Below are 22,096 nucleotides of genomic sequence, written 5' to 3' on the forward strand. Positions count from 1 at the left end.
GCATGGGTAAAAACACTGTTGTAAATGTAATCTGACAGCAGCCTACCTTTTTTTCCCCCCTCTTTCTAGGTGTTCTTTGCATCCGTACAATCAGGAGGCAGCAGTCAAATTTACTTCATGACTCTTGGTCAGAATGTGCTGTTCAACTGGTAAATCACATCAAAACGAAGGATGCTTTGAAATGTTTGCCCTGCAGCTCGCTGTGTAAAATGCTTGGAGGCAGTACGTATGAATTTGCACTTTTTACCTACAAAAATCTTGTCAATATTATCAAAATTCATATTCTTGCAGAGAAAGAAAGAGTTCTATTTTCCTGTCAAAATCTTGTAAACACATTTAGCTCGTCTTCTCAAACACATCGCAAGCAAAGACTGTATTCATAGTGTTAGGAGAGAGCAAGTTTAATGAAGAATGTATCAAGTATAACAAGCTCCTGTACTCTGGTGAGTGCAGTTCCTTTTATTACAGATAATGTAACGTTATCATCTCAAACTGAAGCCTCTTTTTTAGACAGCAACATCTCTACGTAGATCTAAAAACACAGGTTGGATGGCAAATTGGAATCTGTTTTGAATTGTTTTTTAGCTTGTTATGTATTTTAAGCAAGTCATTATTGTTCCATGAAGACTTGCTTGTGTGAGTCTTACCATCAGAGAAAGAGCGAGTGTTCATGAAGGGGCCTGATGAATTCAGGGTGCAGAGGGGCCGTGTCCTGTGGCAGAGAATGGGTGCTTTTTCCTGCAGCCACGTGAGGCAGATCTTACAAAAGGCAGGGAACAGACTTTGTGTTTCTCTCAGGGCTGGAAGCCTGAGCCAATAGACACAGTTACTGTAGAGCGTATTTGTACAAACAGTTGAAGTAGTAGTTTGTCTTAAACGTATATGGAATACAGAGCAGAACTTGGAACTTGACTCAACCAAGGGACCCACACTCGTGTGAGTTGATTTAAAGGCACTACCCGTGTACATAAGCCACAGGATTCGGCACCATCTTTTCTTCCTTGCTTGCTTTTCTAGCAACAAGCCTTCATGTATTTGTATGTAAATATAATCTTTCCAAAAATGGATATTAACAAATGTATTCTGAATATAGTTATGAAAATATCCAAAGAGTTAATCTATTATAAAGAGAAAATATAAATAATTTCAGGTGCTTCCTATGCTAATTGCATCAAAATAAAGCTGCATCCACTAGTGTTATCGGTGCCAGTGTTTCTGCATAGACTTTCTTCTCAGGGGCATGTAACTTGGCCATAAAACTACGCAGACATTGTGTGATTAAATCGTAGGGTTTGATGCAGTCATCATTTAGCTCATTTCTGGACATGCTTTGAGAATGTAAAGCGCCAAATGTTAACACAGAAGAGCTTATTCGAGACGTGACACAGTTATGGATGATGCTGCAGGCAAAAGTGGAATTGATAGCCACGGTGTTTGGAAATAGGAGTTTTATTACTTGAAATATGTGATACTGAAAGGTGCGGGGAAAGCGTATTGGAATATCTCTGGTTGTCTACCTCAAGGATGATGATACACAATTTACTAAGGGGAGAAATAAAGTTGTTCAAACTGGTAGCCATTTTTTACAGCGTGTCAAGCCAAGGCAGTGTTAGCAGTCGTTTGTGACTGACTGGTGCTCAGACCGCAGCCATCAGCTCCAGAACTGTTATCTTTGTACAAAACAGCAGCACAGGATCAAAGCAGGGACTCATCGGCCCTTCCCTGCAGTGGCACTTGTACAGCTGCAGGCAGATCAGAGACGCCTGCACCACTGCTTGTCTATGTTCTTTGGTTGTGCAGAAGGCTGCACTTTCCGCAGTTATTAACCTAGCACTTCCCATGAGCACTAGCTTATCTCAGAACGTATAGAGCTTTATTTGATGAAGTATTTTCCTCTGCAGTGTTTTAACTTAGAGAAGCCTAAGCCACGCTAGAGCGTATGTGCAGTTACATACTGACTGTCTCAGTTTCCATTGCTCTCTGCTAAATCCTTTTCAAGGAGAGCTGAGCACCAAGATCTGCCTCCTACCTGTTGGCACCAGCGTGGGAGGAGGGGAGTCATTTATATGCCTCCCATGTAACGCATGGGAGACAGTCCTGTGCCAAGGGGCTAAAGAAGCAAAATGCCATCAAACCCATTGAATATTCCTGTAACAGCAGAGTGTGGCAGTGAGAGGATGCTGTGTGAAAACGTTTAGCTCCACACCAGGAAATAAACAGAGAGAGCTGGAGAGAAGGGTTAGGGTTAGTAGTGTGCTACTGCACTGAGATTGTAATCTCTCATTCTGCTCCCTTCTGTCAGTTCTGTTTTCTTTTGAGCCGATTCAAGTCAGCGGATTGGATTTTCACCATTTACTCTGCACATCAAACCACTGAATTATTGAGGTTACGACCACATGTAAATACGGAATGAATCAGGACCTCAGAGGTGAATGCTTGTAAAGGATTCAGAGGCAGCATTCCAGCTAATAATGGCAGTTGGGTGTATTGAGAAGAATGTGGTATTTTCTCTTTATCAGAGAGGAAGTCGGGATGGGTGAGGATGAGAAAGGGCCCAGAGATGTTGAGAAGAGTAACTGACGAGAGTGTAAGTGGGTGAAGAGGAGAGAGAAGCTAAAGAAAATAAACAGGAGTAGCCAAAGGGAGGCAGTGGATGCCTGGAACAGTGTATTACTGTAGGAGGAATGAAAGGTTAAGAAATGGTACCGAAAGAAACTGAAGGGATCTGGAATGGCTGGGTGCTGAGCACTGAATGGCAGCAATCTGAGTTACTTCAGCCCAAAGGCTCAAGAAAAACAAACCCCAGAGATGACGGGTTTTCCTGACATAAATGTAACTATGCAAAACACGTATCAGTTTGTTTCGTTTTGTGAGGAGTTTCTTTAGCTACATACTCACACCAACTTTTGAGACCAAGGAGGGAACTGCTGAACTCAGTCTGGCTTAGTGCTGGATGTGCCTGCGTTAAGAGCCATCAGCTCTGCCCTACAGCCTGAACCTTGACATACGACTTTCAAACCAGGGCACAACGTAAGCTATGTACTGTTGATCACGTATGTGGGTTTTTTTATTGTTCCCTAATGTAAAACCGAAACTAATAAAAAAAAAAATGCTTTGAAAACTGAAACTAACGTCTGTCTGGTGAGATTCTGTGGTAGGCTTCTCATTGCGTATTGAGCAGTGCTAGCCGGCCCTCTGCTGGCAGTTAGAACAGTTATAACCTCTGTGGGGTCGGAGTCCCCACAGCAAGGAGCTGTCACCCAGCCCAAGCTGTCGCCGTTATGCGCGGCCCTATGGGCGCAGGTGCAGCGCTGCCCGCGGACACGTCCCTCAGGGCCGGATCCGCGCTCGGGTCACGATGTCGGTAAAGGCCGTGTGGGGCCTGGCGCCGTCCCTTCGCCCCGGTTCAGTCCCCGCTGTTGCCGTCGCTCCGCCGCTTTCCCGCCTCACCTCCCCCCCCCCGTGACCGTTAGCGCCGTCTCATGGCACTCGGCGCGCGCGCGCAGATCCGCGCCCCGCCCGCCCCGCGCCATGGCGGCCCCGCCGCGCCTCCGCCGCTGACAGGAGCGGGCCGAGCCCGCCGCCACCGCCCCGGGCGATGCAGGAGCCCGACCCGGAGCGCCCCGCCGAGGAGACCCCGGGAGGAGTCGCGGCGGGGCCGCCCGGCGAAGAGGCCTCGTGGCTGCGGCGGCTGGCGGAGGAGGCGCGGAGCGGCTGGAGGCTGAGCGCGGCCCCGGCCGAGCCGCCCGCGCTGACGGTGGCGGCGGTGGAGCGGTACCTGGCCGAGGCGCCGCCCGCCGGCCCGCGCTATTGGTACGACGTGACGCTGGCGGACGGCGCGGGGCTGGAGCGCTGTTACCTGGCGCCGCGCCTCAACCGCCTGGTGCAGCGCGCGCACCTGCACGTCGGGGCCAGCGTGCGACTGACGCGATGCTCGTACCTGTACGACGAGCGGCGGCTGCGGCGCGGCCTGCTCTGCATCGACCAGCTGCTGCCCGCCGCCAGCAACGCCGACACACCGACACCGACACCCGCGGAGACTCGGGGACTGGGCCGCCCGTCGCCGCCCCTGCGCGGGGAGAGGAGGCACTACCTGCCGCTGTGGAACAACGAGGATCCATACGGGGACATGTGGGTGGCGGAGCAGCCCCCGGCGCGGGTGGACGTGGACGGTAAGGAGCGGGGGGAGGGTGTTGGGGCCCCCCTCTCTGCAGTACAGATATGGAGGCCCTGGAGAGGAGCTGTGAGGGCTCTGGAGCACAAGTGTAATGGGGAGCAGCTGGGGGAACTGGGATGGTTCAGACCGGAGCACAGGAGGAGATCTTAAAGCTCTCCACAGCTCCCTGAAAAAGTGAAATCCCAGTCTGGGAGTCTTTACAGCGATAAAGCATTTTGGTGTCTAATCGTTAACGCTTTTTGTGTCCCTTTCTCAACGACAGTCTCTAAGCTGATTTCCCTTGGTCAGCTGGAAACGACCTGGAGGAGCAGAGTTCATTTCCGCCCGCTGCTGGTGAGAGTTCTGCACAAGTCCAGGCTGAGGTACTACGGGAAGCCAGAGAAGAAAATGGATGTGCCGTATCAGGTAAGGAGGGCTCTAGGCAAGTCAACACTCTTGAACCAAACAAAAAGAATTGTTTTGTGTTGTGTAGTTCTTACATTTTGTGATTTCCAGTTAGACTGTCTTACAGTGAAACTCTTAGCAGCTTTCACAATGTGTTTCTCTTGCAGTATTTTTGCATAGTGCTTCTTGGAAATAGGCAGGACATGTGGTTGGTTGTTCAGAGAAACTGAGCACATGTCAGCTGCTTGTTTATTCCTCCTGCTCCCCCAGCTGGGGAAGGAGGAAAAACCAGGAGAGCAAAAGCAAGGAAATCTCTAGAGCTGAGAGAAAGAGTTTAATAAGCGAAGGGAAGAAGAAGGAGAAACAAAAACAATGATGTAGAGACAGTTGCCCACCAGCAGCTGATGCCCAGGCAGGCTCAGAGCAGTAAGTGCTCTGGAAAGACTACCCTCCAGTTTCATTGCTGAGCCTGATGTTGTGTGGCATGGAATGTCCATTGGGTCAGTTCAGGTCAGCTTTCTCAGCCATGTTGCTTCCCAGCCTTTTGCCCACTCCTAGGGGCAGAAGAGAAACGAGGAATCATAGAATAGCTTGGGTTGGAAGAGACGCCAAGAATCATCACGTTCCAGCCCTTCTGCCACAGGCAGGGCCGCCACCCTCCAGATCTGGTACTAGACCAGGTTGCCCAGGGCCCCATCCAACCTGGTCTTGAACACTTCCACAGCCAGTCTGGGCCTCAGAACTATGCAGGCACTGCTGAGCTAAAATGCTGATGTGTTACTAATGCTATTATTGTCGCGCACTGTGTCAGGCTGCTATGAAGAAACAGACTGGAACTGTTATTACCTGCTGATACTGAGTACTGGAGATGAGAGTTTGAGCTAGAGTGGCTGTGGGTGAGTTCTGTTGGAACTGGGGATTCCTTCAGCTCCAGGACTCAGTGCAGCTTTGGGAATATCCTCAGGGTCTGTCTGCAGTCAGTGAAACTGTTCAAGAGCCGAGCAACCAATGCATTCTTTGCCAGTCTCCTCCTTCCTCCCGCAAAAAAAAGTACATACCAGAATGATGATAAATAACAAATGAATGTATTTTGTCTTTTTCTTTAGGCGTACTTTGAAGTTGCCGATGGTTCAGGCATGATGTCCATGGTTCTGTGGAATTCCTTATGTCCCGAATGGTATAACAGTATAAACGTTGGCACTGTGCTCCTCCTTGAACAGTACGCTGTCAAAGACAGTTACCCATTTAAAACACAGCCGACCCCAAGAGATTCGCAGATGAAGAGATTTGCTACAATAGGTGAAGTATTGCAGAAATCTCTTTTGATTCACTGAAATGCAGCTGTAGTAGGTGGCTGATACCTTCTTCCAGGCCATTGAGGTGCTTCATCACCTTGATCTGAGTGTAGGCTTCAGTGGCAGCAAGCCCCAGTGTAAAGCCCCACTGAATAAAACAGTGCTGATGCTGTCTATACTGAAACAGCAGCACCATGGGAGCTTACTAACAATGATGGCTTCATAATGTAGTTGCTACAGCGCATAGAAAACCAATATTCTCACTGCTAGTAGCAGTGTATTCTCTGTCTAACAAATCTTTGCCTTAAATCAGATCTTAATGTCTGAAGTGTCTGAAGTTCTGTCTTATTTTGCTTTGTTGCCTGCAAGTCAATTTTATTGACAAATTTCAATGATGGCAGTGATGTTTGTGAATGGAGCTGGAGTATAAATATTTCATAGCTAAGCAGTGTTGTGCAAGTTCTTTGATGGCTTTTATTGTAATATCTGTCCTAACTCGTGTAGGGAACTGGAAAGTTTAGCGTTGCTCAGATTAAGGAGTTGCATTGAATTGAATGTACATTGAATGCTGTACCTGCAGGCCTTACTTTATCTCAATGGAACCATGAAGTCAGAGGGCTTCATTGGTGGTTTCCCAAGCAGTGAGATGTGGTTGGGATACATCATTTAAGTAACCTCATTCAGTTTTGTTGTGGGTTTGTTTCAGTGGAAATGAAAAGTGTTTCTTGAATTTACAATAGTGCCTTAAATGCTTTTGTCTTTTCTTTCTTTGTCAGAAATCAGCCTTAACATACGAAACCCACCTACCAAGATAAGTATAATTTCTGAGGAGATGGTTAAGCCGGAGTGGGGATTACCTGAAGTTAAATACCAATTTATTACGAGGTAAAATGAAAGTTTGTTGTTTGTGAAGCTGGATCTTAGATTTCATGCAGTTCCAGTGAGCATTAACTGAAGGTGTGTTCTGAGGAGTTTTCTGAGTAAGTCTTATGTTTTGTTATTCATTGATACCAGATTTGTTTCTTCTGTTTTATTCTGCAGGTCGGAGCTGGATGACTTACCCAACAATCATTCCTGCGATGTTATTGGCCTTGTGACCTTTGTAGGAAGGGTGGAACGAACAAGAAAGAAAGGTCTGTCTAGAAACACGACTTCTGGAATTTATCAGACCATTTTGCACTCTCTGAAGTAACACTTGTATGTTTTTTCTGTTTACATTGAAGATGGTGAAGACTTCTGGCTCTATCGCTGGGCACATGCCATTGATGGGACCTCGGACCAGCCGTTCATACTGGAAATATTTGCAACCTCTCAGCCAGATGTATTTGAGCGCATTCACCCAAGTATTGATTTCTTTACAGTATTTGTTGGTTATAATAATATAATAATTTGTTGTGTATAATTGCCGCTAAATGGAAGACAAAAGTCCCTGGATTATCACCTCACACTGACGATCACTGCTGAGGAATTGAAAGAAAACAAAGTGAATGGAACTGTTTGAAACTTGTATCTTACTGCAGTCTGCCAGTCAATTTAAACACGTAGATAGGCTACGTAACCCATCTGCAGCTCATCTATTGTGGTTAATTTCAAGCAGGAAATAGTGAAGCACCTGGGGTGATGTGCTGTTTCATCAGAGACAACTAAGAAAAGAAAGCAGCCGTTCAAATCTCTTGCTCTCTTTGTCTATAAATATTTTTAATAGAATGATTAATCTGAGAGGATTGGAGAAAGGGAGAGGTGAAAGTAGAAAAGCTTTTTAATTCTAAAATATACTTTTTCAATTTTTTTTTTTGATCTACAAAAGCCATCAATGAGCTGTGGTAGTTGTTACACGTAAGCTCACAATCATAAGTTTCAAACTGCAGAATCCTTAATTATGGATTTTAAAAGGGCTTTCGATATTTCTTTTTGCCCTTTTTCCTCTCCTCCTCTTAGCCCTCACTGTTGACACTGGTGTTTGTTAAACTGATTTCCTATCTGATGAAGCATCTCCTGTTTTAGTGCTAGCGTGTACGCTAAAATTTTCCTGCACGGTTCTTAAGCTGAAAATCTAATGACATCTCCAGCTTCTCGTTTAGAGCAATGGCTGAATGCATACTGAAGTACCGATAGGGTCAAGAATTAAATCAGCTTGTTTTGAGCACTTAAAATAAGTGTTGTTTGCATCAGCCTTGAAAATCTGCCATCCATGTGATAGCCTGTAAAACAAGTATTTTTCTTTCCAGTGACATACCTGGTGTGTACGCAGATGAGAGTGGTGCGGGATCTCTCTGAGAATCCTTCCCACACTATTTACCTTACGACGTCAAACGAAAGTCAGATATTCATCACAGGTAACTTGAAGTGCATCTCTTTCCCACGTTTCTCTCTTCAGTTTTACAAAGATGCTACCCCTTCAGTCTCAGTCTGAATCCTGCTGCTGACATGGAGGAACAGAGATTGGCATGTGCTGAAAAATGATGTGAACTTAGTCACTTATATGCTTGTGGTCTTGCCTAACGAGCTGGGTAGAGCATCATTTACAAGTATTAGATGAGGAATTAAAGATGCTCTTTCTGTCAAACACCATTGTCTAGTGGGAAGATCTCTTGTATTCTCTGGTGCGGTTTTTCTTCTTCATTTTATGTGTGTTCTGTTTATGCTGTTCTGAATCGTTTCAAGTTAAAAAATGATGACAATAACCTGCTTTATTTTTGATACCTGATCATTTTTGTTTCCAAAGGGTGGCACAAGGGCCAGCCGTACACCAAGGATACTAAAGTGAAGAACTTCATTCAGTGGACAAGAACACAGAGTGAAGCTAACCAGATGAGGAAAACTGTCATTGGTGGATATTACCCTTTTCCACGACCTCCAAATAGCTTTCTGAAGTATTGTAAAAGTAACAAAGGTATCACACTCTCAAGTATCTTTAAGATTAGGAGCCTTTTTCAATGGAGTCTTACTTGATTAGAAAGCAACAAAGTTAGTGATTGTGCCAATTTGTAATGTCATTGAAGAGAATCCTCCTTTTGTGACTAGTAATGTGTCATAGGCTTAATCTGCATCTTAAAGAAACCATCGTGGCACTGTTAGCTGCAGGAGAACTCTTAATAACTTACGTGAACTGTAAGTCTGCTCAGAAGCTTTACTTTTGCTGCACTCCTAAATCAGAATTAAAGACATTTATACCGAAGTGTATATTGAAATAGGCATTTCACCTGAAAAGCAAATTGTGGTGTCTGATAACACGTACTGAAATATACGGTGGGGGAAAAAAAAGGCTCATTGTTTAACTTCTTTTTCACGTGCTATGGAAAAAGGGGTTTAAAATCCTTCAAAAACACATTCTTAAATCAGTATTTAGTAACCAGTGATTTGCAGTTTTGTTTTGAGCCGTGCATACAAACATCTCGATATTGTATTTCTTTAAACTCACCGTCTCATTTGTGTTACTGCTCTTTTGCAGTTGAATCGGTTTTAAAAGCCATAGGCGATCTGGGAGAAGAGATTGAAGGTCTGCATTATAGAGAACACAAGCGCGTTGCTATTCAAGGAATAATCAGTGCCATAAGATGCATCAGCTATAGCAGTGCAGCTGAAGATGCCTCAGGAGTGGAACCTGCTCAGGTACAGCACTTGAGAATTAATGCTGTAGCCCTTAAGCAGCTGTGATCATAGATAAAATGATCATAGATAAATTGATTCCAGAAGTGAGTTACGTTGTCTCTTGATTAACTGCGTTTGTTATTTTGGGAGCAGAAGAGCTTAGAAAGTCACACTTTGAAGACTTCTAAAAAGCAGTGACTCAGTGCTTTTCTGCATGTGTTGTCGAAGCCTTCTGTAACACTTCATAACTGTTCAGGAGCTGCTCATTTAAATGACCAGATAATTAAAAGTAAATTAGCATGCAAGAGAGTTGATGACAGCAATGTTTGCACTGTCACTTTCCAGACAGAATTTATCTTGTTAATGATTAGAAGGGAACTTCTGCTAGATGCAATTTCTGGAAAGTACAGTAAATCATTCACTCTCTGAAATTTACTTGAAAACATTGAGGCTTTTGAATTGGAAGTATTAGTTTCAGGTGCTTTAAAGCTCTTCATTAATTATTGCAGGAAGATATAGAGTCTCTTGAAAATCCTCCTGTGTCGAAGCAAGATAACGTTCACAAGGGAAAAACAAGAAACCTTCAAACTGAAGAACCCAAGTCTTTTGTGGAGCCAAGTTGCACTCCTGGGGAACAGCATCAAACTCTACTGTCAAAAAAGAGCACAGCGAAGAGAAGGGCCCCGCACAAATCATGTGCAGGCACAGAACAGTAAGCTCTTAGCACTCACCTGTAGGGAATCTCCTAAAAACGTTTATGAACATTAATTCAGAGCCCAGGCCCTGGAAAAGCATGTGAGAAAGCTTTAAAAGCTCTTCATTGTATTTTAATGTTTAAAAGGCAGCTACGTAATTCTCTTAATATCGAGTGGTGATGTCTGTGATTTAAGTTAATGAAATTGTATTGTGTCTAGTTTGACACAGATGAAGGTTATGAGTCTGATACGGGAAGTGGAATAAGAAAAGAAAAATGTCTGATAAAATCTCATTAGTTTCGAGAGTAAAATATTTGCTTCTATAAAGCTGTCATTTGTGACAGTATGTTTGTGTAAGATCTAGTTTACCCATAACTCATCTTAAAAGCCTGGTGTATATATTGAAAAATTTAATGATCAGCAAGTCTTTTGCCTTCACTTTTCACATCCGAAGTAATAATGGTGGGAAAAGGGCAGGTGTTCAGAATTCTTTATGGGGAAATGAAGTGAAATAGAATTAGGACTGAGTGAAAACTTTAGACAAAGAAACGTGGTTTGCTGAAGTTCTGTTTCAGCAGTGTTGGTGCAAACTTGTTAGTGGATTTCTGTTCCATAATGTAAATTCCAGCATTCGAGTGCCTTAGGTTTTACCTAAAAGAAAAACATGCATGTTCTTTGCTCTGTGTATTTAACAGAATACTGTAAAATAATGGTGAATTTCCTATCTTAAGGGGAACCGCGTCTGTTATTTCTGTATCCTCTTATCCCTATTACACACGCTCAGCAAAAAAGAAATTAAGGTAAGTCGTGTGAAGTTAACCATATTAAATAATGGCAGTGATTAAGCAAAGATACTTGTAATTCTTACAGGTCAAGAGTCTGTTTGGAAGTGAAATGAGAGAACAGAACAGAGTAAAATGTTATAGTTTCTATTCATTTTCTCTGTGCTAGTTCTAGGTAAAATATATGGAATCGTTTTATTCTGAAACATAGTTTTGTGTATGTTACACAAATGTTCACAGCTACTCGTGCCTTTTAGGGAAAACGCAGTAACAGGCTCCATCATGATAAATATTGTATATTGTATTTGTTTCAGAGAGATTGCAGTTTAAAAAGGAGAGCCAAAGGTAGGATGGAAGGATGCTTAATTAACAAGCAGAGCGAACAACGTGATACCATAGATGATTTTGCTGGTAGTAACTGAGCTGTAAGTTATCCTCAGTGCTGCAGTGGTGGATGTATAGTTGGCCCTGAGAAGCCTTATGGTCCTTCCACTACCCAGCACTTTATTGAGCTTAGTTTGGATCCAGAGAAGGATTTTTAAAACCCAATTAACTTACAGTCTTGGGTGGGAGTTTCGAATCTAAAGCCTTGACAAAACTGGAGGCTTAAGAAGTAACTATCAATGGAAATTGATTTTAAAAAAACAGCAAATCGTATTACTTATTAATCTAGGTTATATTGCTCCTTTCCCTCCTGATTTCCTGTAGGGGTTGTAAGTTCATTTGTTCCAAATTTGGCTTCAGTAACTTGAATATTTGAACCCTCCAATGTCAGTGATTTCAAAATGTTTGCTTTTTGTTGGTGCTGCTTTCAGTTTGTACCATATGATGCATATACACAATGAAGGCAATAAAGGGTCAGGGGCCCATCTCCTGTGAGGAAAGGCTGCGAGATGTGGGGCTGTTCAGCCTGTTGAGAGCTTTAGGGCTTTCATCTATGTATGTAAATACCTGAAAGGGAGAGCGCAGAGGGGACGGCACCACTTCCCAGTTGTGCCCAGTCACAGGACAAGAGGTGATGGACAAAACCTGAAACACGATGTGTTCCATCTGGACATCAGGAATCATGAGAGTTTTTTACTGTCAGGATGACAGCAGGCATTTGAGGGGCACACTGAGTTTACTTGCAGCACCTCTTCCCTCTACACTGAAAATTACATTTCTTTTTGCTTGTTGAGAAATAATCGCTTTTTGTTGTTGTTTTCATGGGGAGAGTGGGTGGGAAGAATTTGTTCTCCCCTTTTCTTTGAAGTGAAGTAAAAAGTTAAGGTATGTTTACTTTGTTCTCTGCTTTTCTCAATCTGCTACTGTCCCCGCTACCTGTGTATCCTGTACCCTATGCCATTAGTGCTAGAACTCCAACTAAAGGAGGAGAAAGTCTGTGTTGGATTATGAGAAGCTGTTTCACTCTTTGTAATTAAAAGGTAACTTGTGTATTTCTGTAATTAACTATGAAGTCATGCTGAATTCTCCAGATTGCAGGGGAAAAGTGGAAGGTCAGCCTGATGAGCCATAAGCTTGCATTGTTCTCTGTTCTGTTGCTTGGAAGCAGCGGGACACTAGCTCTCACTGAAGTAATTTAATACGCTGATGAAATAACAACACTAGCAATATGTTTTGAAGTATGCACTGTAGCACTAGTGTTCTATACAGCATTTCAGCATGTGGTTGCATTGCTGAGGGCTTGTTTTTAAACAAGACCAGTTTATTTTAAGGGTCTTTATCTGACAGCCTCAGCTCCTCCCTTTCTCAGGTAACTTATTTATATGACATCATGTAGTATTAGAATGTGTGTGACTTGTTCTGATTATTAAGGGTTTCAGAAAGAATGAGTTAAGAGGAAGCTGATTAATTTAACACTCTAGTTGATATTTATATCCCTGCTGCCAAAGGCATTCAACGTTAATGTATTTCCAAGCTTTTTATATACACAAAATTAGTTTAATCCATGGTTTTAATGCAAATAGAGAAAGATCAGGAATTTCAGACCAGCTTCTTGTGAAAGTGGAAAAAAAACACAGCAACAGCATTTTGATCTTCAGAAACTCAGCACTGCAGTTACCATAGAGTCGCTGATGGCATGTTCACCTTCTAGACTGCTTACAAGGAACTTGTCTGCATGCTTTTGTCCTTGGAGTGTCGCTTCTGAATGTTTGATACAACTTAGACCTTTCTCATTGTCTGCATTTTCTCTTTGCATCTGGAAATAGCAAATACGGGCCTTTTATTTTTCTTTTTTGCAAGAGGGTGCCGGTGGAAAGGAGAGTTGGCAGAATGCAGCCTGCAAAGAGGAAATTTGGCTGGGTGCAAGTTGTCATAAGTCAGCACAGGCAAAATAGGAGCATGGATGTTTTGGTGTACAACAGCCCCAGCACACTGCACTAGAGTCAGGTGCCTCACAGTCTGGCTGGCAAAGAAGCTATAAATTGTTTTGTAGACAAGTTTCCCTCATCTCTAAACTTATCTGAATATATGCTGTGCACACATCCAGTACAAAGTAGTCCAGGAGGAATAATCTGCGGTGCGGGTAGTTGAAGTCATTCCAGCCACAGATGTACGTAAGAAACCTGTGAAGATGTGGGGAAAAAACAGGGACGGGTTATTTCTACATTTTTAAGAGGCAAAACTAGCTCTAAATTAGCACCTGCTCACCTGGACAAGCAGTTTTGAAAGAAATAGAAGCCATTTCTATAACATCATCTTGTCAGTAATATGGCTCTGTGTGCTCTTTAACAAAGAGGGAAGTTGGCTTGTATCTTTCTTGGCATGTTATTTCTGAGCGAGCCCTTTGCAATGCTCTGCTAAGTTTTTATGTCTGTTATTGAGCAGGCTGAGCCTTGAAAATGAGAAACAGTTCTGTGAGCATTCATTTTTAATTAGACAGCTTTTGTTAATCATTTTTTATGATGTCTTTAATGTCTTGAAAATTTAGTAACATAGCTGATATGTAGGTGATTATTTTATTACTGTTGCATACGCAGTAATTACGTTCAGGATTATTCTAATAAAAAGAATTAATCATTCATAAGATACTATTTTAATGGAAAGATTCTTTTATCTAAAAATAATCCCGTAGGAGGAACAAGGTAATTACTGAGTTCTGAGAAAGATAAGAACTTTCCTGCTGCATTTCACCAGAAAGCATAAAATCCTGCTGCATAAAATTAAGTCTTACAGCATGTATGTGTATTTCCAAGACTGCACTGGATCTATTTGAAATATCTTCTGGGCCATATAGTGGCACTGAAGTGCATAGGAGTTGTTGTTTATCGACACAACTGTGCCCTGAAGTCAGTTGGGTTGTGGGGCCAAGAGGGATAGTGCTGCTGTAAAGTCCTTCTCTGCTAACTTCTTTTGTTTTCAAAATTAAGTGGATGAAACCTTAATTGAACAGTCTGTGCTGTTGGAATGAGGGTAACTTCTGTGCCTAGGGTTGAAGATGACAGGATAGTCACTCTTTTTACATAGCTCGCACTGTGAGGATAATGCATTCCTTATATTCTAAGTAATACTCAAAAAATACAGCATATTTCCTTTTGTGTTTTCCCCACTGCATTTGAGACATTTTCCATTTCTTATGAGACATTAGAAGAGGATTTGTAAGGTTTATCCTCGTTATGAAAGTGTAAAATTAACAGAAAAAATAGAAATCTTTTTACATCTGAAGTCAAGAATATCCCACTGAATAGCACGTACAGCATTTTTCGTGTTCTTTGTCTGTATATTGTTTCTGTGTAATTGCAGTTGCAGTGCTTTATTGGGAACCACGTAGGTAGACTGGAATTCTAGAGGTACCTTAAAAAAAAGTCTTGCCTGCATCTCACTTGTTCATGATGCAAGATCCAGTAGAGGGCAACGAAGACCGGCTTTTGTGTGTCTTACTTCCTTATCTACTTATAAAGCAATGAAATGAGGCTGTTCTTATCTTAAGCTCTTGGAAATTGATTTACTGAGGTCTCATTATGTCCAGCTGAAGTCTTACGATGTGAAACCAGGCGCAGATGCTCACTCATTCAAGCCTGTTTCATTTATCACTAGAAATCTGTCAAGATGAGAATTTTTGCAGGGTACTGCTTGAGATTAAATAGATTTAAAATGTATTTTAAATACATACATATACACATGTATGCTTCATTTTTGTAGCTTGAATGAATTTCAACATGAAGATTCTGTACAAGAACAGGCTCCATCGGATAGTTCACAGTACTGCACAGGTACGTCACGAGTGGTTTCTTTGTTTAAAAGTTTAAGCCAGCTTCTTCTCTTCAGGTCCAAAAGAGGCAAAGGTATCCTTTGAACCACTGTTTTTTGTTGTGAGCTCTTCTCTACTACAAAGGCTGCAACAACCTCTAGGGAGCTGCTGTGGCTCGCTCTTGTCCCTGATGTGCTATGAGAGCTGTCAGCAAGGACAGTGTTAGGCTGTTTCCCAGCATGAGAAATAGATTCTCAGTGTTGCTTCATACAAGCTGTAAGTCTGCGTTGTGCCTCAGAAGCATTGCTCAGGAGACTTACTAGTGTAAGTCTTCACATCTTCTTTTGACAGTTTTCTTCCAATAATGATATGCATGTGATAAAAATGTCCCTCTCCAAGAAGATAGCCCCAAAACTACATAAGTACATAATGAAAAAGACAAATACAGGATGTGGGAGGAAATGGGTGCAGCATACAAGTCAGCCATGAGAACAATGCTTAATTTATTTATTTTTCTCAGTTAATCTTACCAGTTATTTCTTTCTTCCTCTGCGATTGAAATACAAAGTCATATTCTAAGCAGCTGCATTCCTGATATTTATTTTTTGGATGAAGGAAGAAGTCTGGTTTGTTGTCATTATGTGAAGCGTGGTCCTGTTTTTATTTCATGCCAATATTTTGTCATGTTTTCTCCTTCTCAAAGGTTGCCTGGTAAGAATTTAACTGTGATGGAACTGTTCAGAAATGGGCTTTCTGATAAGCTGAGTGGAGGGGATTTGAAGTCAGTAGTGACAGATGTCTAAGCTTTTACCATAAACAATCCTCAAACTGTATACAGTAATAGGAAAGAAGAATGGAGCTATCACTATCTGTATAGCAAAGAAATTGAAACGTAGCATAGTCCGCAGTGTTTGTGTACAGTTATTGTGGAGGAATGGGAAAGTTTATCTTCACTTGTACACATTTTAAACTTGTTGTTTCTAAGCATTCTTTAAACAAGTTATTCACTCTCCAGAAATGGGCCACCGTGTCCAAGCGTTGCCTCTAAGGTTACCTGTTTGCTCACATTCCAAACATAGTTCAGTTCTTATTCTTCGTTTTGAACGTGTTGCCACAATTGAAATGTACTCATGAAAATACTGCTCATCGAGTAGAGAAGTGATTTGATTCTGTGAGCATAAAAGCAACTAACCGTTTATTCTGTTAATAACAGACCATGAAGAAATAAATGATATACCTGAAACTGAAGAGATGGCAAGAACTTGCAGTTCGTGGCAGAGCGACCTGTGGGCACAAGTGAAAGACAAGCTGACAAAATATTTGCATCACAGCACGATTTTCCCAGAAAGCATCCCATGTAAATTTGATTACATGTACAAAGACTTACTTATCCAACAGTACAACCTTCATGCGGCGGTGCACCAGCCAAAAGAAACCAGAACAGATAAAAATATCAGTGAATTTAAAAGCACTGGTGGCCTTGGATATTATGAAGTGACAGTTCTGGGTAAGTGTTTGGTAGCCTGGCATCTGAAAATGATTACGCAAGAGCAGAGTAAAATCTTAGTTGTTTCATGTGTTGAGAATGAGTTGGAGGTTAGTCAGAAATGGAGTGGATTTTTCTGGCTTAAACCTTTGAATGTGTGGGTATTTAAGTTAAAAGAAATAATTAAATTATTGGCATTTTAGATCTTTGCTAGAGGAATAAATTAGGATCGTGTTTAATTCCTCTGCTCTGCTGAAACACTTCTTTACAAAAAGGGTAGTTAAACTCTGGAGTAGGCTCCCCAGGGAGGTGGGTGAGTCACCATCCCTGGATGTGTTTAAGAGCCATTTGGATGTGGTGCTCAGAGATATGATATAGCAGAGGGTTGTTAGAGTTAGGGTACTATGGTTAGGCTGCGGTTGGACTTGTTGATCTTTGAGGTCTTTTCCAACCTGAACAATTCTATGACTCTATGATTGATTCTATGCTTTTGGTTAGCACAAAGCATGGATTGATTGACCTTTAAATGTGCAAGTTCGTGATAAACACGCAACAAGATCTTTTCCACTGCCGTGGGATATTTATCTGTTTGGTTTGTTTGGCCATAAAAAGGAGAAGGAAATTGGCTGGCTTAGCAGTGCTCATGTTATGTTACTTTACTTTAAAAGTTTCCATTATTTACAAAGGGGGATTTGCAGAAAAGGTGTTTAAACATTTACAGTCATTAGAATCCTGGAACGTGCAATGTAGTATTCAAGGTGAAAGTAACACAAGTAATGCACCATGTACTGCATAGATATACTGGATGTAAAACAGATTGCTTTGCCTTTGTAGCAACTATAAAGTTATAAAGGAGTGTGAAATGGCGCCCTATATTGCTATAACGTCCTTTGAGCCAACTGCTTTCTTAACCTTAAATCCTAATACTTGTAGCCCTAGCACTTTCAGTGTATGTGTGAATTGAAATGTCATTTGTCACTGGTGATTAATTAATGAACAAAGAGCACATAACTAAGAATCTTCTGATGATACTTGGGTCACTCTGAAAGCTGAAATGCACTACCCTCTGCCACACTGTGCTCACATCCAATTTTGGTCTCCATCAACATTCAGCAAGTGTCAGTGGGTGTCAATAGGTACCTTTTCTTCTATGTGGAGGAATTCAGTTTCACCCTTTGCTCCATGTGCACTTCCACATCAGATGCCATTCTATCAGACTGCCCCTCTCCTGCTGTCTGTCACACAGCCATGCAGTGTAAGGGAATATTTATGAAGGTTTAACTTATTTTGCCATGCCACCAGTGTCCGCCTCTGACATTGTGGGCTAATGTCCTAACACAGGAGGCATTGCTTTCAGAGCAGTCTCCATACACACCAATGTTCAGCCTTCTGTAGTCTGATTGTTCAAAAAAGAAAAGAAGAAATGCCACATTAAGTTGTTGATAGACTGGAGGTGAAGTTTACTGTTAACAGGTATCTTTTTCAACAGGTATAAACCATGATGTTGCAATAGATGTTGCATTTCTCCCATTTTTTGGTCATGAAGATCCCCACTTGTTTCCAGTGGAGGAAGTTGAAAATGATACGTTGTTGTCTTGCATGAGTTGCATCTCTTCTTGTCAGCAGAAGGCCACTGGCGATGGGACATTTTGCGACATGTTTCCACTTTCAAGTAAGTCTGGCTTTTACTCATCTGTCTTTTCTTCTATCTCCCAATTCACGTCTTCAGTGTAACGTGTGAATTTGATGTGGCCATCTTTAATAAGTAGATACAACACTGAATTTTTCAAGCCTTTACTGAGACTGTTTTTCTACTTGGAAATTAGTATTTTAATATCCAGAACACAAACTCCAGAGTGATCTAGGTGGTGCCTGCAGTTATTTGCTTATGCAAAATTATACTGACATAGAAGCCATTATAAGCATGTGAATAATTGCCTTGATCTGCTTTGAAATACAGTAGAATAGCAGTCCAACCTACCATGTCTAGAAACCAAAGTTTCCTATTGCTTAATTATTTTCCCTCAGATTATGCTTCTCATTGCTGGCACCTCACAGCAAATACAGTGATCACTGTTAATGCATGTTGTAATGCACAGTGCTATATAGCTATGGTGTTTTCCAGTATGTTTATACAGGCAGACCTGATCTTATTCAAATGCATCTTTATTTTTCCTTGAATTGTGCTATGAAATCTGAGAGCTGCTAATGTTTAACTAATGCAGATTTCAGCTCTTCCATTTCTGAGGTCTGATGCTATCATTTCTGGTGGCTGAATTTATTAATGAGATTCTACCCCAAGAAATAACCATTTCACAGTTGTCCAGCACTTACTGGTCCAGGTGTGTTTCTCAATGACAGGAGGTCACTGTATACATACATACATACAAATGTATACATACTACATGGAAAAGCGTGTCAATTCCTCATGCTGTACGTATCTTCAGACTACTTTTCTTAACTTCTAGATGAAATTGTGAAAGCAGCGATGGACCTCGATGGCAGACACGTTGTCTGTATCTTGGACGTCTGTCACTTGGGAGATGACAAGGTAGAAGTCTTTCTGAGCAAGATCTACAAGACGGTGGAAGCCGATGTGCCAGATCCAGTATAATTTAATATTTTATTTTTCAAAATTAGATACTGTAGAAAAAGGAGGGGAATAAAATGGCTGCAACTTGAATCTCCCCTCTACACACTGCACTTTTATACAATTAGCAGACAAATACCATTCTTACAGTTGCAATGGTCATCCACATAATGAGAAGGGCAGTTGTTGCCTTTGTGACAGTCACGGATCATGTTATTGCACGACGTCTTGGTCGCTTATGTTTGAGAAAGATGAGCTTTTGAAAGGAGACTGAGAAGCGCGACTGTGATTTCTCTTTCTCTGCCTGTGTACACAGATATGTAGGAAATGTATGTATTTAGGTGAGAACCAAGAAGAGAGGTAGGCTTTCCTGATACTAAAGGCAGTGTTTGCAAAAGAATTAACTGGCCACAGTAAAAATTTAGGCTGGAAATTTAAATCTTGAAGATGAGAACCTTTCCGTCCTGAAGTGAATCTTTCAGTGGGATGCAGCCTACCCGCTTGCACCTTGCTGTTTGTGGAAGGGATCACAGTGCCTTTAGTACTGGGGGCTGAACTCAGTGGTGCAAGAAGATATTTTCAGTTCTTTTAACCCGAGTGAATTCACCTGTATTTCTCTATGTCTGCTTTTGTATGTACGATGCTGGGGAGTGAGTGTAGCACCCAGAGGATTTTAATGTATTTTATTTATTAATTTAAAAAATGAAATATTGAACTTCGTTAGTGAAGCTTGCTTCTGGCTTTGCGAGAGAAAAAACCTTTTTATGAATTATGAAGCATGGCAGGATATAGTTTGTCACACCATTACTTTTTTTTCCCCCCTGTTCACCACTGGTTCTGTCATTTTTCTGTTTGGTAATAGCTGAATGAGAGAACTCAGCAGCTGCAAGAAGCCGCTGCTTCCAGATGCCCAAGTGCTCTGAAATCCTGTCAACTCTTTGACTCTATCCTTAGTATCAGCTGCTGGCTCCTTCTTGGCTCAGTACTAAGTCCCCCTTTCTTCAAATCACTTGTACAACTGGATCATTATGAGATTATTCTCAAGTAGGAGCTAAGACACATCGCTAGCTGACAGCTTGTCCATATGAAATGCTGATCTCGGTTGTTGTTTGAGGAGACATGATTTATAGAAGCAGATTTGTTCTGTTGTGGCAAACTTTCCAGGTGTGTTTTAGCAGCCCAGAGCTTGGCACCTGAGCAGCATCTCTTTCAACTACTGTGTCACTCATTTGCTGTGAGGACAGTGGATTTTGTCTTCAGGTCCTTCCAATCTCTACCCTAACTTCAGTTAATGGGAATTGAAGAAAACTTAACTGCCTTGATTACAGTACAATTTCATAGGCAACTTGATAGAAAAAGTAAATGCCTGGATATTATTAAAAAGAAAAAGTATTCTGGTCTCTATGATGGTTTACAATTTAAAAATGTATTAATGAGAGAAGTTTAACTTAAGTTGCACAGAGGCTGAAAGTTAATTAAATGTCACTGTCTTGTGCGTTTATATTTTATGTATATCATATAGTATTAGTTCTGGAGCAATGCTTGCCAAATCAGGTCATTGTAACCGTACCACTGAAGGCACAATGAGCACGTTACCATCCCAGAAGAGCTGGGTGTTGCTCACATGTGCGATCTTAATGTTCATGGCTATGTGAAGACAAGAGACCATTGCTCTAGAATGAGGAAAATTAGCACCAGCACTTGTGTACCAAACTGAGCCATGCTGACTGTGTCAGTATTTTTTTTATTGAGATATACTTCAGGTGGAAGTCTAATTGTAATTAAATTGTTTATTTCTAGGAGCAGCTTTTGCAAATGACTGTCATTGTGTTAAAGGACTGATGTGGCAAATGGTGCCACAGTCACTTTATTCGGTCGCTCGAGGCACTCAGTCCATCGCATGCAATAGGCATCAGCAAATACTGTTTGCTGCATTGCACTGCTTTTACTACACTTTAAACAGATAGCATTAATCACCTGATCCTCCACATTAGGAGGTTTCCTGACTCTAAAAGAAATATCGTAATGATGTTGCATATATGGAACTTGCGCTTGAGACTTTTTAAGTGTATAACTTTATTTTACCAAAGTTACAGCTGAATTTTCTATGGCTAACATGGAGGAGATACGTGAACTCCTTCCTGTAGAATGAAGTGCCAACACAGAAGCATACACTTGCTTTATATAGGCAGGGAATACTCATAGACTTTGAATGTGGATACTCTGGGTAATCCTTTAGAGGAACCAACCCATCCCCAGGAATTACACCGATTCTGAAGTGCTGCGGTGTGAATGGATGGTTGTCTGTCTCCTTTCTCCCTGTCAGAACAGCACTGCAGTACTGGAGGTGGAAGGGGGAAAGTCCTCTCTGCAGCGAAACTTCTCGCTGTTTTATTTCACTTGGACTTTATTGACTGAAGTATAAAACCAAAGTGTTTTTCATCCTCAGTCTATCAAAACACATTAATTTTGCCATGTGAAACAGGGGTACAGTGTCTCATACTTTGCAGTAGTAGTCATAGGAATCCTCTTTCTATCTGCTGTATATTGCCACTGCCGGGAGGAGTATATTCCAGGTTACATTCTGTAACTGTACAATTCATATCCAGCCAAAGCACTGTACTCTAACACCTTTTATTTTCATTTTATTTCCATCTCTCTTGTGTTTCCAGCATTAATATCAAACAATAAACCAGATGAAGGTAAACTGAGTGCATAGCTAATGGTACTTTCGAGTGTGCAAACCTAAGTCATATTATCTTAGAGATCAATTTTATGTGTTGTAGCAATAGTGTAACACTGAGAACTGGAGAATATGAATAAAATAATATCAATAAATGTCTTGGATTCTTCCTTTTGATTTTGTAACTATGCTTCTGAAAGCTGTTGCGGGAATCCTGAGTC

The 22,096-nt window shown here is 41.6% G+C and overlaps 2 protein-coding genes across 4 annotated transcripts in view; both read left to right on the forward strand.

Moving 5' to 3' along the window:
* NRK (Nik related kinase) overlaps positions 1–3,127 on the forward strand; it is an 80,680-nt gene extending 77,553 nt beyond the window's left edge. For all 3 annotated transcript variants that reach the window (XM_015860734.2, XM_015860736.2, XM_015860735.2), the window contains exon 31: positions 70–3,127. In XM_015860734.2, coding sequence (XP_015716220.1) covers positions 70–153 — 84 coding nt within the window. In that variant the 3' untranslated portion in view covers positions 154–3,127. The remainder of the gene's footprint in view (positions 1–69) is intronic.
* A 154-nt stretch (positions 3,128–3,281) lies between these two features.
* Positions 3,282–22,034, forward strand: RADX (RPA1 related single stranded DNA binding protein, X-linked). The gene is made up of 16 exons (XM_015860703.1): positions 3,282–3,360; positions 3,474–4,172; positions 4,440–4,582; positions 5,668–5,860; positions 6,633–6,741; positions 6,898–6,989; positions 7,080–7,199; positions 8,085–8,192; positions 8,582–8,749; positions 9,308–9,468; positions 9,957–10,159; positions 10,874–10,942; positions 15,068–15,138; positions 16,330–16,623; positions 18,092–18,274; positions 19,071–22,034. The coding sequence occupies exons 1-16, from the start codon at positions 3,282–3,284 to the stop codon at positions 19,214–19,216; spliced, it is 2,838 nt and encodes a 945-aa protein (XP_015716189.1). The 3' UTR covers positions 19,217–22,034.
* Positions 22,035–22,096: the final 62 nt, after the last annotated feature.

This window comes from Coturnix japonica, chromosome 4, assembly GCF_001577835.2.
Source record: "Coturnix japonica isolate 7356 chromosome 4, Coturnix japonica 2.1, whole genome shotgun sequence".
In the NCBI taxonomy this organism is placed as follows: Eukaryota; Metazoa; Chordata; class Aves; order Galliformes; family Phasianidae; genus Coturnix; species Coturnix japonica.

What these genes read in the sequence shown, in the direction of transcription:
- RADX (XM_015860703.1), top strand. Translation starts at nt 3,282, where the DNA reads ATGCGCGGCCCTATGGGCGCAGGTGCAGCGCTGCCCGCGGACACGTCC. An exon ending in AAATACCAATTTATTACGAG is followed by an intron (nt 6,742 to 6,897) that starts GTAAAATGAAAG and finishes TTTATTCTGCAG; the next exon opens with GTCGGAGCTGGATGACTTAC. An exon ending in TCAGCAAAAAAGAAATTAAG is followed by an intron (nt 10,943 to 15,067) that starts GTAAGTCGTGTG and finishes TCATTTTTGTAG; the next exon opens with CTTGAATGAATTTCAACATG.